This window comes from Oncorhynchus tshawytscha, linkage group LG30 (assembly GCF_018296145.1).
Source record: "Oncorhynchus tshawytscha isolate Ot180627B linkage group LG30, Otsh_v2.0, whole genome shotgun sequence".
Lineage (NCBI taxonomy): Eukaryota > Metazoa > Chordata > Actinopteri > Salmoniformes > Salmonidae > Oncorhynchus > Oncorhynchus tshawytscha.
Genome location: NC_056458.1, coordinates 43,370,196 through 43,385,532, shown reverse-complemented (window position 1 = coordinate 43,385,532; position 15,337 = coordinate 43,370,196). Strand labels below are relative to the sequence as shown.

The window sequence follows — 15,337 nt, the reverse complement described above, 5'->3', positions numbered from 1 at the left end:
CTGCACATGCTAATAAGATCTTTCGGACACTGGAGTCCTCTATCATTCTCTATGGTCCAGGCTGACAAAAATGGATACATGGCCAGTGGTGGAAAGAGTACCCAATTGTCATACTTGAGTAAAAGTAAAGATACCTTAGTATTTGTTTATCTAACTAGGCAAGTCAGGTATGAACAAATTCTTATTTACAATGACGGCCTATCCCAGCCAAACCCGGCCGATGCTGGGCCAATTGTGCGCCGCCCCACGGGACTCCCAATCACGGTGGGATGTGATACAGCCTGGATTTGAACCAGGGACTGTAGTGACACCTCTTGCACTGAGATGCAGTGCCTTAGACCGCTGCCCCACTCGGGAGCCCTTAGTAGAAAATTACTCAAGTAAAAGTCACCCAGTAAAATACTACTTGAGTAAAAGTCTAAAATTATTTGGTTTTAAATATACTTAAGTATCAAAAGTAAATGTAATTGCTAAAATATACTTAAGAGACTCATTTCAAATTCCCTATATTAAGCAAACCAGACGGCAACATTTTCTTGTTTTTTTATTTATGAAAGCCAGTGGCACACTCCAACACTCAGACATCATTTACAAACAAAGCATTTGTGTTTAGTGAGTCCACCAGATCAGAGGCAGTAGGGATGACCAGGGATGTTCTCTGTTTATTGAGTCCACCAGATCAGAGGCAGTAGGGATGACCAGGGATGTTCTCTGTTTAGTGAGTCCTCCAGATCAGAGGCAGTAGGGATGACCAGGGATGTTCTCTGTTTATTGAGTCCACCAGATAAGAGGCAGTAGGGATGACCAGGGATGTTCTCTGTTTAGTGAGTCTGCCAGATCAGAGGCAGTAGGGATGAACAGGGATGTTCTCTGTTTCGTGAGTCTGCCAGATCAGAGACAGTAGGGATGAACAGGGATGTTCCCTTGATAAGTGTATGAATTGGACCATTTTCCTGTCCTGCTAGCCAATCAAAATGTAACGAGTACTTTTGGGTGTCAGGGAAAATGTATGGAGTAAAAAATATATTATTTTCTTTAGGAATGTAGTGAAGTAAAAGTTCACTAAGTGGACAAAAATATAAATAGGAAAATAAAGTACAGATACCCCAAAATAACACGACTTAAGTAGTACTTTAAATGATTTTTACTTAATTAAGTACTTTACACAACTGTCCATGGCAAACATCTAGCAGTTGAGTTCATGTGCCACCTGTTGGTCAAACAGAGAGATGGCATAAGGATCACACTGTGGTCAATGCCATTGTTCTACATGCTGGATCTGATTGTAATTGACACATGGTTTTAATCATTTTTCTAGTTCACAGAATATCACCAATAGATTATTATTTTTAAGTATTCATTTTAGGAGTTTGTCCAGAAGGCCTATACAACCTGCACCACCAACATGCATCAGTCAAACTCAATAGCCTTAATGCTGTCATTTAAAATAGGCCTGCCCTGATCTTCCCAGGATATAAAACACGTAGTTCAAATCCTGTAATAATGTACATCTATAATATAGATGTTACATAGAATATCCACCAGAAGTTGATTTTAATTGAATGCTGTCTGGGGGCGCTGTCAAAACCCTCCCCATTCCAGATTTTCTCCACGGTACCAACAGGGAGAACCGCGTGTGGTTGTCTGACCAGGTTCCATTGAGTTGACGGGAACACATCACAGGGGGGAATGAAGAGGGGCGTCGAAAAAATAGAGAATTCAAACTCAACATACCAGTCTTTGGGTTTGAGTTCATGGATCTGTGACGATTAGACTAGGAGTTGATTATTTTGCTGTTATTTTTAATGTTGTTAAAGGTGTAGGGAAACTGTCGGCGAAGATTTTAATCAGAATGCTGCTGGTCTGAAACAAAGGGGTCGGGACTCCGGACTGTTGCAGTGGTAAAAGCAGGTTGAAAGGTAACATTTTAGTGGATACTAGCCTACAAGTCCAACATGTGACTAGCTTTGCACGTTGTCACTATTCCAACCTCTTTACAGTATGCACTGTGGTACAGTCATGTGTAGAACAATTCTCAGAAATGTCCGATTGGTCACCATAACTTTCTAGTGTGGCGAGGTGAGTTGCCACGCGTGGTAGATTAGTTACAATTTATAAGCACGAATATAAACAATGTATCCGAACATGAGCTTGCCTTGTGCAATACAGATGGCGAATGTGAGGTGCTCGCTTTTTTAAAATTACACTTCTGTGCTGTAGGCTAGCTTACATATTTTTTTGAATTTACCTAAGTGTAATAAACTGTTGTACAGTAAGCAATACGCTGTAGTATCTGAAATCAATGAGTGCGCACATACAAGTAGGGCACACTAGGCTGGCTACCCTACTTAATAAAAACAACTGAACAAAATATGAGTAACGTTAGTCAGTTTGAGTGCATTATTTAGCTGCAAATCCAAATGATTTGGAAACCATAACACATAAAATCATACAACAATTCAAGTGAAACCTGTCAGTTTCCCAAAGTTTGCCTTGATGATATAATTAATGTAGATCGGACAGGTATCTAATGTGTTTCTGCCGCACTGTTTGACGTTTCGTTCAGGGTGGACAGTGGCCACAACTCTGACAAGATGGAGCGGGAGGAGCAGTGGTGGACGTGCCAACTCGCTGCAGACATCCACCAGTCTCTACGAATAAAGGTGAATGTCTCATTCTCTGATCGTTTTTATCCACAGAAAACATGGTGCTTAGTTGAATTTCACAAATACCATCAGAAAATGACGTGTGTGTATTTTATTTGCCAGTAGTGAGTTAATCTATTCCTGTACTACTTACTGTCTTTGATGCTGAGGTGTGAAATGTCACATGCCCCTCCTGAAGCTTGGGCCTAAAACCATAACGCTTGAGGTAGTTTCCCTGTCTGGTTAGCAGAAACTCTATCACAGCCTTGCCTACAATTGGCTGTGTTTAGACAGGCATCCCAGATCTTTTCACATCAGATCTGAAAAAAGATCAGATTTGCGCTGACTGTTTAAACGCAGCCATTTTCTGTATTTCAATAAGACCAAGAGATGCGTTTATCTGACCCTTGGTATCATTATATGTTGTAGTTCAGGATTTCCACGACCTATCAGGGATTGACACTTAATGGTTGTGAACAATAATAAACCCAAAGACGGCTTCAAATAGAGATGTATCGATCAGTCATCTTAAATTGTAATTAGTCAAATTGGCCGCTCTATTGTGTGCAAAATGCTGTCCAAATGAGCCGATGCAGCCAGCTGAGCTGAGAGAAGGTCTGTGAAGTGGGTTAATGGGTGGAGGGGGTCCATTCAGGGCAGACTAATTGTCTGTGTTGACTGGATTAGAGAGCACTGAGGACCTGACGACTCTACTCAGCCTGTTGGCTCTGTCTGGCTGTTTGTGTTTGTCTCCTGTTTATGGCACGGCTGTATATCATGCCCACTTCCTGTAGGAGCTGCTAAGTAGAAGCTTTTTGGCTATATGTGGAGCGTTTGCTTTTATGCTAATTTAGGATCTTGCTCTCTTGCCAAAGACTCAACACTGTTAGATCCAGGGGTGCATCTTTCACTGGGGACGTCCACATTCTGAAATTGCATTTTTTTTAATGTGATACAAAATGAGGCAACGGTGTGCTTTAGGACCACGCGGATGCCTCCGAATGTCGAGTAGGCTGTTTGGAGTGTTTAACTGACTGGATTAAAAATAATTATGTCCCCCAACCCCAACTTCTAAAACCAAAGTTGCGTCCCTGGTTCGATCTGAAGTTCCTCTTGTCCTGCCTGTTACCCAGTAGCCAGATAATGGGGCTGAAGTGCAACGACAGATAATGGGGCTGAAGCGCAACGACAGATAATGGGGCTGAAGGGCAACGACAGATAATGGGGCTGAAGCGCAACGACAGATAATGGGGCTGAAGCGCAACGACAGATAATGGGGCTGAAGCGCAACGACAGATAATGGGGCTGAAGCGCAGCGACAGATAATGGGGCTGAAGCGCAACGACAGATAATGGGGCTGAAGCGCAACGACAGATAATGGGGCTGAAGCGCAGCGACAGATAATGGGGCTGAAGCGCAGCGACAGATAATGGGGCTGAAGCGCAGCGACAGATAATGGGGCTGAAGCGCAACGACAGATAATGGGGCTGAAGCGCAACGACAGATAATGGGGCTGAAGCGCAACGACAGATAATGGGGCTGAAGTGATGTGTGACTTTATACTGACATTACTTGGTCATCGTGAAGAAATGCAATCTCCAGAGCTTTGATGTTTACGGTTTTCACCGTTCTAGTTTAAAACCATTTACGAGCTGGCAACTACTGGCGAGATCTGATTTTTATCAGCAGCTATTCAGAAATAGAATTTGACAGGCTTCATGGAATAAATATTTTAGCAAATGGTTGCATTAGAGCTAAATCCAGATGCTTTTTTTTCACAAGAATGGTTTTTCATGAGAGCTTTGATGCATCTCCAGGGTAACAGTATGATAAATTGCCCCATCCATTCTTTCCCACAGACCGTTGCTATGGAGGCCTCTCTACCTGTGTCCTCCGTGCTCACCAAAGGCTGTTGAATGTATTAATAGAGCTTCTCTGTGTAAAAAGGCACCGTTTGCTGATGCCAGGTTGAATGCCTAGTTTGTTGCTGCACTTGTTAATTGCCATTTTCACGATAATGCAGTTCACAAGGTTGAAGTAAAACAATTGAAATTGAAAGTGGAACAATAATATTAGCGATTTTGAAGGAACAATTCATTAATACATTCCATTTCACAAGAGTTTCCTGCAAGTGTGATGTCATCAAACCCTTCAGAATCTTTCAAAGTCGTATCAACCCACTGCCCCCGGGGGAAAATTAAATACTGACAATCTTGCACAGGAGAATGTTGACCCAATTTGAACTGCATTTCAGAATAGGGTTGTGCCGATATTACAATAAATCCAGTATCGTAATATATGACATTGACGATATATCGTGAAGTGCAAGACGATATATGGCGTGGATATCGATTTTAAGGCAGCCCCCTGCACCTCTCTGATTAAGAGGGGTTGGGTTAAATCCAGAAGACACATTTCAGTTGAATACATTTAGTTGTATAACTGACTAGGTATCCCTTTCATTCAGTTGTACAACTGACCAGGTATCCCCCCTTTCATTCAGTTGTACAACTGACTAGGTTTCCCCCTTTCATTCAGTTGTACAACTGACCAGGTATCCCCCCTTTCATTCAGTTGTACAACTGACCAGGTATCCCCCCTTTCATTCAGTTGGACAACTGACCAGGTATCCCCCTTTTATTCAGTTGACAACTGACCAGGTATCCCCCTTTCATTCAGTTGGACAACTGACCAGGTATCCCCCTTTTTCATTCAGTTGGACAACTGACCAGGTATCCCCCTTTCATTCAGTTGGACAACTGACCAGGTATCCCCCTTTCATTTAGTTGGACAACTGACCAGGTATCCCCCTTTCATTCAGTTGGACAACTGACCAGGTATCCCCCTTTCATTCAGTTGGACAACTGACCAGGTATCCCCCTTTCATTCAGTTGGACAACTGACCAGGTATCCCCCTTTCATTCAGTTGGACAACTGACCAGGTATACCCCTTTCATTCAGTTGGACAACTGACCAGGTATACCCCCTTTCATTCAGTTGGACAACTGACCAGGTATCCCCCTTTCATTCAGTTGGACAACTGACCAGGTATACCCCCTTTCATTCAGTTGGACAACTGACCAGGTATCCCCCTTTCATTCAGTTGGACAACTGACCAGGTATACCCCTTTCATTCAGTTGGACAACTGACCAGGTATCCCCCCTTTCATTCAGTTGGACAACTGACCAGGTATACCCCTTTCATTCAGTTGGACAACTGACCAGGTATCCCCCCTTTCATTCAGTTGGACAACTGACCAGGTATCCCCCTTTCATTCAGTTGGACAACTGACCAGGTATCCCCCTTTCATTCAGTTGGACAACTGACCAGGTATCCCCCCTTTCATTCAGTTGGACAACTGACCAGGTATCCCCCTTTCATTCAGTTGGACAACTGACCAGGTATCCCCCTTTCATTCAGTTGGACAACTGACCAGGTATCCCCCTTTCATTCAGTTGGACAACTGACCAGGTATCCCCCTTTCATTCAGTTGGACAACTGACCAGGTATCCCCCTTTCATTCAGTTGGACAACTGACCAGGTATCCCCCTTTCATTCAGTTGGACAACTGACCAGGTATCCCCCTTTTCATTCAGTTGGACAACTGACCAGGTATCCCCCTTTCATTCAGTTGGACAACTGACCAGGTATCCCCCTTTCATTCAGTTGGACAACTGACCAGGTATCCCCCTTTCATTCAGTTGGACAACTGACCAGGTATCCCCCTTTCATTCAGTTGGACAACTGACCAGGTATCCCCCTTTCATTCAGTTGGACAAATGACCAGGTATCCCCCTTTTCATTCAGTTGGACAACTGACCAGGTATCCCCCTTTCATTCAGTTGGACAACTGACCAGGTATCCCCCTTTCATTCAGTTGGACAACTGACCAGGTATCCCCCTTTCATTCAGTTGGACAACTGACCAGGTATCCACCCTTTCATTCAGTTGGACAACTGACCAGGTATCCACCCTTTCATTCAGTTGGACAACTGACCAGGTATCCCCCCTTTCATTCAGTTGGACAACTGACCAGGTATCCCCCCTTTCATTCAGTTGGACAACTGACCAGGTATCCCCCCTTTCATTCAGTTGACAACTGACCAGGTATCTCCCCTTTCATTCAGTTGGACAACAGACCAGGTATCCCCCTTTCATTCAGTTGGACAACAGACCAGGTATCCCCCTTTCATTCAGTTGGACAACTGACCAGGTATCCCCCTTTCATTCAGTTGTACAACTGACCAGGTATCCCCCTTTCATTCAGTTGACAACTGACCAGGTATCCCCCTTTCATTCAGTTGGACAACAGACCAGGTATCCCCCTTTCATTCAGTTGGACAACTGACCAGGTATCCCCCTTTCATTCAGTTGGACAACAGACCAGGTATCCCCCCTTTCATTCAGTTGGACAACTGACCAGGTATCCCCCCTTTATATTGTGACTTCACTCTATGATTGTTCTTTTATTGTTGCTCTTTTATTTTTTAACTTTAGTTTATTTAGTACATATTTTTCTTAACTGCGTTGTTGGTTAAGGGCTTGTAAGTAAGCATTTCACTAAGGTTGTATTCGGCGCATGTGACAAATAACATTTTATTTCATTTTTACGAATAAAAACAGTGCAGTTTTATCAGTTAGGATGTGTCAATTTGTTGAAAAATTGGTCTACATGTATTAATTAGGCTTATTTCTTCGGCATACAAATCACATTTTATTGGTAGCGTGAACATCGCAGGTGCAGCGAAATGCTTATGTTTCTAGCTCCAACAGTGCAGTAATACCTACCAATACACACAAATCTCCCAAAATAAAAATTAAGAACTATCAGAACTAATATTACATACTAAGATTATTGAGAATGTGACTATAATATTGTAAATAAGATGACAAATTTCACAGTCTAGAATTATCTAGTCATTAATGGTGCAAAACAATTGATATCGGATATCAGAATTAGCATATTCTACGATATGCTATTTGAATTAGCATATCGTAGAAGAGGTCTCCCCAAATAACGCCCAACCCTAGAAGACAGGAGAACGTTGACCCAATTGGATCTGCGTGTTGCAGAATATCAAGACCATGCTTTCAGCTGATCAAGAAACAGCTGTAGAGTTCTCTAAATTAAAGCCGTGCTCTACAAAAGGCTGTGTTCAGAGGGTCAGGCCCCTCACCCCCAGGGAGACAGATGGCTGTGAGACATGTGGCCTGGCTGGCTGGGCTTGCATAACCATGGGAGACTCCCTGGTTCCCACAGCAGACTTCTTGAATATGAGCTACGTATAGATGGGAGAGATATATGGAAGAGTTGGATTTGGATCCTCGGTGTCTGCCTTTGCCTAGCAACAGTGACCTTGCCAGACACAGAATTAAATAGAGATGTGTATGTCACTGTTTCCAGGTCTGAAATAGGATACGTTGTTCACATGGATGTCTGTGGGATGCATATTTTTAAATGAACCATAACATATTTAAAGGTTAGTGGGTTATTTTTTTACCTCCAACATTAATGTTAACAATTTTTGGGAAGAGTAGACTTTTATAGCTGGCGACGGGTCTGGAAGGCATGGGAGAAACAAGTCGCTTAGTTCCAAAAAATACAAAACCAATTCATAATATATTCAGTTATCTTTTAGGCCCATGGTCCAGAATGGGTTGCAATTTCTTGTCAGTTCTTCACATTTTAAAGTGGAGCCTTGGCACATGCTCTTACATTGGCAAGGTCACCTGTGATACAAGTCAGAATTTGACGTCTGTCCGTGTCTGGGGACGTCTGGATATGAAGTGGAAACCGGCCACTAGGGGGCAACGGCGAGCTCTGTTACCTTCCAGTAGGTTTTGGTTTTGCTAGAGCTTTGTGGAAAGGGATGATGGTTGGGCGTAAGCATCTGCTTCTGATTCCAAAGTTTGTATGTTTGAATCCAGCGAAATAAAGTTGTTTTTTTATATTTTTTTGTTTTTAAGCCTATCAAGCCTATCCCAAACCTTTGCCTTTAAATGTTCAGATGTAATGCCTAACCTTAACAATGTGGAGTTAATGCCTAACCTTAAACACTTTCACATTTGAGAAACATAGACGAATGTCTAAATCTGACGTGAGACTGTGAGAGCTGGTTGGTTACATGCCTCCTGACACAGTGCTGTTTTGTTTTCGGTATACCCAATTCAACTGTGCAATATCCTTAGTCTCTCTCATTTGTCTTGTCTCCTCTCCTTGTCTCCTCTCCTCAGGAGCTGAAGTTGCCTACCTACAAGGCCCACTCTCCTCAGATCAGGATGCGGCGTTACTTTGCTGACCTGCTGGCTGTCCTCAGTAACCGCTACCAGCTGTGCCCAGTGGCTCGCCACCTGGCCGTCTACTTCCTGGACTTGTTTATGGACCACTACGACGTGGCAGTCCGCCAGCTCTACGTCATCGCCCTCTCCTGTCTCCTCCTAGCCAGTAAGCAAACGGCAACACAGTCGATCCGGTAAAGATGGAGCAGCAGTAAGACTACCCTCTAGAACATGTCATCTCATAGAGACTGAAGTACTTCAGTTATAATGTCCTTCCTCTACAAGGACAGATGTATGTTGTTTGTTCTTGTGCAGAAAGCTGCATTTTCAACTATACCTGTATATATGTTTTTGAATCATAATTGATGTGAAAAAGTAAAGTGGGGATAGTGGAGCAAGCCTGTGACTGCGTGGTTAGTCTGAGGCGCTGTGTTTAGTGTGAGCTGTGTGTTTAAGAGCCTCTGCCTCCCCCAGACCTCTGTCAGTCACCAAGGGAACTTATCACATGTAAAAACCAGTAGGCCTGCATTACCCACAACCCTGGCCTGCGTTACCCACAACCCTGGCCTGCGTTACCCACAACCCTGGCCTGCGTTACCCACAACCCTGGCCTGCGTAGTAATTAAAGTTGTTGAACAGAACAATCACAATGGTGACTTCTAGAGAATAGATGTCTTGTAGAGAATAGATGTAGGCCTGACTAACGGAACGGTTGCCGTGGACAGGGTTGCCATGGACAGGCTTGCCGTGGACATTGACAACATTTGTGTTTTAGATTGAGAGGTCTCATTGTTAAGGGCCGTTTCTGCCTTCTGGTGTGGAACAATGATTACCCCTGCACCTCTCTGAGAGAGGAAGGGCTGCGGGGATGATTTTGCTAACAGAAAAGTGTTAATAAGTACTGCTGGGCCTTTTCAGTTGCTGGGGTGAATATATGCATGAATATTTAATGACCTAAAAAAATGAAAAGTGGGGTAATTATTTGCCCCCTTCTCAAACACACATACCCTCCATTGATCTGTTGAAAGGGCCTCTCCCTGAGTGCCCAGGACTGGTCTCCAGAGGTCAGGGCTTCTGCATTGTTAGAGCATCTGACTCTAGGGGGATATGCATGATGAGGATTTAGCTGTGACCAGTGAAAGGGAAGATGGAGGTGTGTGTGTTATGAATTATACATCTTATAAGCAGTCTTTTGAGCACATTCAGTATTTTCTCACACGACCCATAACATGTGTTTGATTTTTCACTCACAATAACACTGTTTCCCATCCAGGTAAGTTTGAGGAGAAGGAGGACTGTGTGCCAAAGCTGGAGCAGCTCAATTCTCTGGGCTTCATGTGTAGTCTGAACCTGTCACTGACCAAGAAGGATCTGGTCAAGATGGAGCTGCTTCTCTTAGAGACGTTTGGCTGGAACCTGTGTATGCCCACGCCAGCACACTTCATAGACTACTACCTCCATGCTGCTGTACAGGACGGAGACCTGCACAACGGCTGGCCTCTCTCCTCCCTCAACAAGACCAGAGCCTTCATGGACAAATACACACACTACTTCCTGGAAGTCTCACTGCAAGGTGAGGAGGAGATTAGGAGTGGAAGTTCATAGTGACAGCAGTGGGTGGTTTAATGGGCAAGACAGATTTCCTCTTTAGTGTGGCCATCCGTTGTTGAGTAAATGTAACTGAGGATCTGTGCCTGTGTGTCCCAGACCATGCCTTCCTGGGCTTCCGGCCGTCCCAGGTGACGGCAGCTTGCATCGCGGCGTCCCGCATCTGTCTCCAGATCACCCCCAGCTGGACCACCGTCCTCCGCCTGCTCACCGGATACTCCTGGGACCACCTCACCCAGTGCATAAAGCTGATGCTGCTGTAATACTGCTTGACATAACGTGCTGCACACCCACATTAATCTGACCACAAACCAAGCTGACGGCCATCTGCCTAGACTTCATTTATCGTCGGTCTGAAGTCAGCAGTTTTTATGTTTGTGTTGTGTTGTTCCCATGTATGCACTTGTCCTTCATGTTGTGGTGGGTTAATGCAAGGTTCATATCTACAGCTTTTTCATACTGTCAATACCATTGACCCGTAGTTATTTCCTCTGTATATTGATGTTTATGTCCATCAGCTAAAGGTCGTCAAGTAATGATTTGCACTCTTTTCCTCCCTGTAGTGCCCATGACAATGATGTGAAACAGGCCAACAAATCCAAGTCCAACTCTTCATCTGTCCAGAGCCCTCTCCAACCCCAGGCCCATCCCTCGCCCTCCACAGTCTCCTGCTCCACCCTGATACAACCCTCTTCTGGCTCCCAGCAGATGCTCTTCCAGACAGGCGGCTACCAGCAGCACCTCACCCATCACTCCACTTCCGTTTCCCAGATGCACATGCTAGGTGAGTCCCAGGCTCTGGGCCCTGTTGGGTCTCAGGACTACCTCCAGTCCCACCAGACAGGGCTCCTCTCAGGCTCGGTTTCTCAGGGAGCCTTCCCCCCTTTCCCCAGCCTGACCTCAGGACTGGGCTCCTCCCTGCCCCTCCAGGGACCCATCTCCATGCAAGTGGTCCTTGCTGCAGAGCCCCGTCACTGTCTCGGCCTGTCCTACGGGGGAGACTACCTGGGCTCCCATCACGCCTTCACAGCAGGCTGCTTCGACAGGTGACGCCAGGAGAGGGAGGATGAACTGAACCTGGGTCAGTCAGTGTCCTCCACCTGTCCTGACTCCCTGTCCTCCTCCACCTGTCCTGACCTCATCCACCTGTCCTGACCTCATCCACCAAGGACGAAGGAAACCAAAAGGAAGAAGCAAGGTCAACGCAGATATTGCTGCGGTATTGACCTAACAAAGGTCCTAACTATTTGAAGTGACAAAATATTTGTGATGAGGTGTTTACATACAGTATGTTCTGTTCCTTTCACACGACTGCTTGATCTATACTGAGAGACTGTGAGGCTGGTTTGGCCACTGTGATTCTGATATCAACAGTGGTTGTGTGGAGCCCCTTCTTCCACACCATTTCTCTCAATGTGGGACATCTGGTTGTTTATACTAGTATCTTTCAATGCTGCTGCCTTAAACAAAACGATGGCTTTATGATCATGCAAGTGGTCTGTCCTTGGTATTGTTTACATCCGTGGTTCTCAAACCTCTCCTCGGGGACCGCCAGACATTTCACTATTTTGTGGTAGCTCTGAACTTGCTCACCTGATTTACCTATTCAAAGGGCTTGAGGATTAGTTGACAAGTTGAATCTGGTGTTAGCTCTAGAATAAATAAAATACCTGGAACGGCTGGGGGTCCCTGAGGAGAGGTTGGAGGACCACTGGTTTACATGAACAATACCATATATCAGGGTGCTTGACGGATTACTTGGGGGGGGGGTTGACACAGCTGTGTCAAATAATTCATTTTTTTATGTTTAACTTCTACTGGTTAAAGACATGTGTGTTGTAGGAGAGATGTCTCACTGAGATTTCTGATCTATTCTTTGGCCTTGGATGGTGTTTTATTTTTTTTTATTTAACCTTTATTTAACTAGGCAAGTCAGTTAAGAACAAATTCTTATTTACAATGACGGCCTACCCCCAGCCAAACCCGGACGAAGCTGGGCCAATTGTGTGCCGCCCTATGGGACTCCCAATCATGGCCGGATGTGATACAGCCTGAATTCGAACCAGGGACTGTAGTGATGCCTCTTGCACTGAAATGCAGTGCCTTAGACCGCTGTGCAACTCAGGAGAAGACTCCGTCTTGTTTTGCTGTTCTGGTGCCACTGCAGGCATGGAGCCATGGTGTCCAGAGGAACAGACACATCTGTCCTCTCAGCAAATCAAACCACAGGGGAGGAAGTAATACTTTACTAGCTAGTCTCCGGGGGGGGCGAAGCCACGCTTTCTCCTCAGTTGTCATGTAAATTCTTCTGACTGGTACCATTTAATATGTGTGTCTTTGACTGAAACGCATGCCAGTCACACAGCCCTCTCTGGAACGGCTTCTGCTGCTCTCATTGTCACAAACACCTTGAGCAGTTAATGAAGCCATGAAAATGTTGCTGCACAGGATATCTTGTAGCATCCATCATCTATGTTCTGTATTACTGCTCTGTTGGAGATAGAAACACAAGCATCACGCTGCATCCACGATAACATCTACAGATCTGTGTGAATGTGACCAATAAACTTTGATTAGCACATACAACTACTGATGTCCTACCTCGGTCACTCTCCAGGGTTGTCGTGTTATTACAACAAACCTGCTGTAAAATTGACCTTGCTGGGTCAGATGGATGGAGTTGCCACCAAACATGAGATCCTATAAAATGAGTAAAAATATAGTTGACCATAAGATGTTTTGTGATTATTGGTTACCTTGGATACGACCCATTGAATGTCAGTAGGAATATCTCAGACAATTGAGGAACAGAAGTAAAATAACAAAGTGACTTTTTTCTTTGATGCTTACATGGAATATTGCCGTGTTCACATGTTAGTCGGAATTAGGGAACTCTTGACATTTCTGCACGTGTATAACTACAACCAGTTAGCAAGTGGGAAATGTCAGAGTTTCCTAATCCCGACTAGCATGTGAACGCGACGTTTGTATGGTGAGTCATGACGCTGTCATTTAGTGACGTCCAGGCAGGCCAGACATGCTGTTACCATTTAGCCAAGGACACGTGGGTCCAGTGTCCGTGTCCCAGGCTTGATGGGGTGAGCCGTTTTTGTTTTTATAGAGTATTAAATATTTTCCACTGATCACATCCTGACCACAATGTCTGTCTGCTTCCACTACTGTTGACAAATGGCACGAAGGACCCACAGGCCTCTAGTTTAGTGGGTCTCGGATAACAAAACCATTCTTCTGCGTACCTTAACTTTGTCCTACCTCAATATATAGTGCAACCCTTGTTTTATCATTGGACCAAATGTTTGTACATTTATATTTGATGTTCATTTTTTAAAATCTTGTGTTTAAAAAAAAAAAACTGTGTTTTGTTAGAATAGATGAGGAGTTCAATGCACCATCAAAGACCAATGTACTGTATCTTGTGTGATCTGTAGCCTAACGGTTGGTCATTTGAGATAAGACTACTTTCAATCACACTGCCATCTAATGTTTTAAAGGTTATTTTATTTTCCGTTAATGTTTATTAGTACTTGTGTTTTTAACTGCTTGAAGACAGTGGATTTCTTTACTTTTAAATGAAAAGGTTGTACATTGCAACCATCTAGTAGCATCAACACTTGAAATCCAAGTGGACCGACTACATCTACCTCGATGGTACAATGATTACAGCTATGTGCAGGAGAAGCACATTGGGGAAGGGAATCAAAAAAGTGTTTACTCTGTCAAATGAGGTGCAAATAAAACCCCAAAATAAATCCAGTCTGGCAGTATCGTTCCTCCACCCTTTGTTTTTATTCTTTGTCGAGAATATCCGTAGCTAGAGGTATCGCAAGCCTCTCTGAAGTCGATTAGCATACCCCAAGGGGAATAGTTTAATATGAATGTCTCAACTCATTGCACATGAAAAGGTCTTCGATGGGGGTGAGAGGAGGGGGCTCTACCAATTAGCTCCACCCTCTAGATCAGTAACCTCACCCCGGTCTCTCCTGACGCTCCCTCCCGTCCTCTACAGACCTCAAGACAATGGAGGAGATTCCTGTCCTTTATGTTTACCCTCTCTTTGCCACTGAACAAATGAAGTCAAAACACTGGAGACTATCGATACTGTTGGCGTAACAGGGATTTGTATCTCGCAATGAAAAGACCAATGTGATTAAGGGTAAAGAAGAAACTATGTGTGAAGAATCATTGCAGATGAAGAATTATGAAAACATGTTAGTCTCTTGAGATATAAACCACAACAGAAAGACACAATGAGGAAGTAGAAGCTATGCACAGGATGTCCTGTGTATAGAGATAGTCAGTTCAAGGGTCTTTTTAGTGGAGTTTTGGTTAAACTCCAACAGGAATTAAATTCAGGAACAATGCACAGACTTTGCCTGTCGGTTGTACGACGAAAGACCGATATACGATAAAGGCAGCTGTTTTTCCCTGGTAATTTTCATAGCCTTTCTGAGAGTTTTTTTAAATTTTTTTTATTTCACCTTTATTTAACCAGGTAGGCTAGTTGAGAACAAGTTCTCATTTGCAACATCATCCTTTGTGGCCTGTATTCATTCACCACCGTTTCCATGCTTGGGGGGATCCCGAGTGGCGCAGTGGTCTAAGGCACTGCATCTCAGTGCTCGAGGCTTTACTACAGACCCTAGTTCGATTCCAGGCTGTATCACAACCAGCAGTGATTGGGAGTCCCATAAGGCAGTGCACAATTGGCCCAGCATCGTCCGGATTCGTTTTTGGATCGGAGTAGTTGTAAAATAACAATTTGTTCTTAACTGACTTACCTAGT

At 44.2% G+C, this 15,337-nt stretch overlaps 1 protein-coding gene across 1 annotated transcript; it reads left to right on the top strand.

The window, feature by feature from the left end:
• The first annotated feature begins 1,564 nt into the window (after positions 1-1,564).
• LOC112228265 (cyclin-J-like) lies at positions 1,565-12,794 on the top strand. Its single transcript, XM_024393442.2, has 6 exons — positions 1,565-1,919; positions 2,567-2,663; positions 8,881-9,091; positions 10,199-10,498; positions 10,633-10,792; positions 11,097-12,794. The coding sequence occupies exons 2-6, from the start codon at positions 2,595-2,597 to the stop codon at positions 11,581-11,583; spliced, it is 1,227 nt and encodes a 408-aa protein (XP_024249210.1). The 5' UTR covers positions 1,565-1,919; positions 2,567-2,594; the 3' UTR covers positions 11,584-12,794.
• Positions 12,795-15,337: the final 2,543 nt, after the last annotated feature.

Bases quoted from the DNA above. Each gene is read 5' to 3' on its own strand.
- LOC112228265 (XM_024393442.2), top strand. From the start codon at position 2,595: ATGGAGCGGGAGGAGCAGTGGTGGACGTGCCAACTCGCTGCAGACATC. The intron at 2,664-8,880 runs GTGAATGTCTCA...TCCTCTCCTCAG, and splicing joins ACCAGTCTCTACGAATAAAG to GAGCTGAAGTTGCCTACCTA. The intron at 9,092-10,198 runs GTAAGCAAACGG...TTTCCCATCCAG, and splicing joins CTCCTGTCTCCTCCTAGCCA to GTAAGTTTGAGGAGAAGGAG.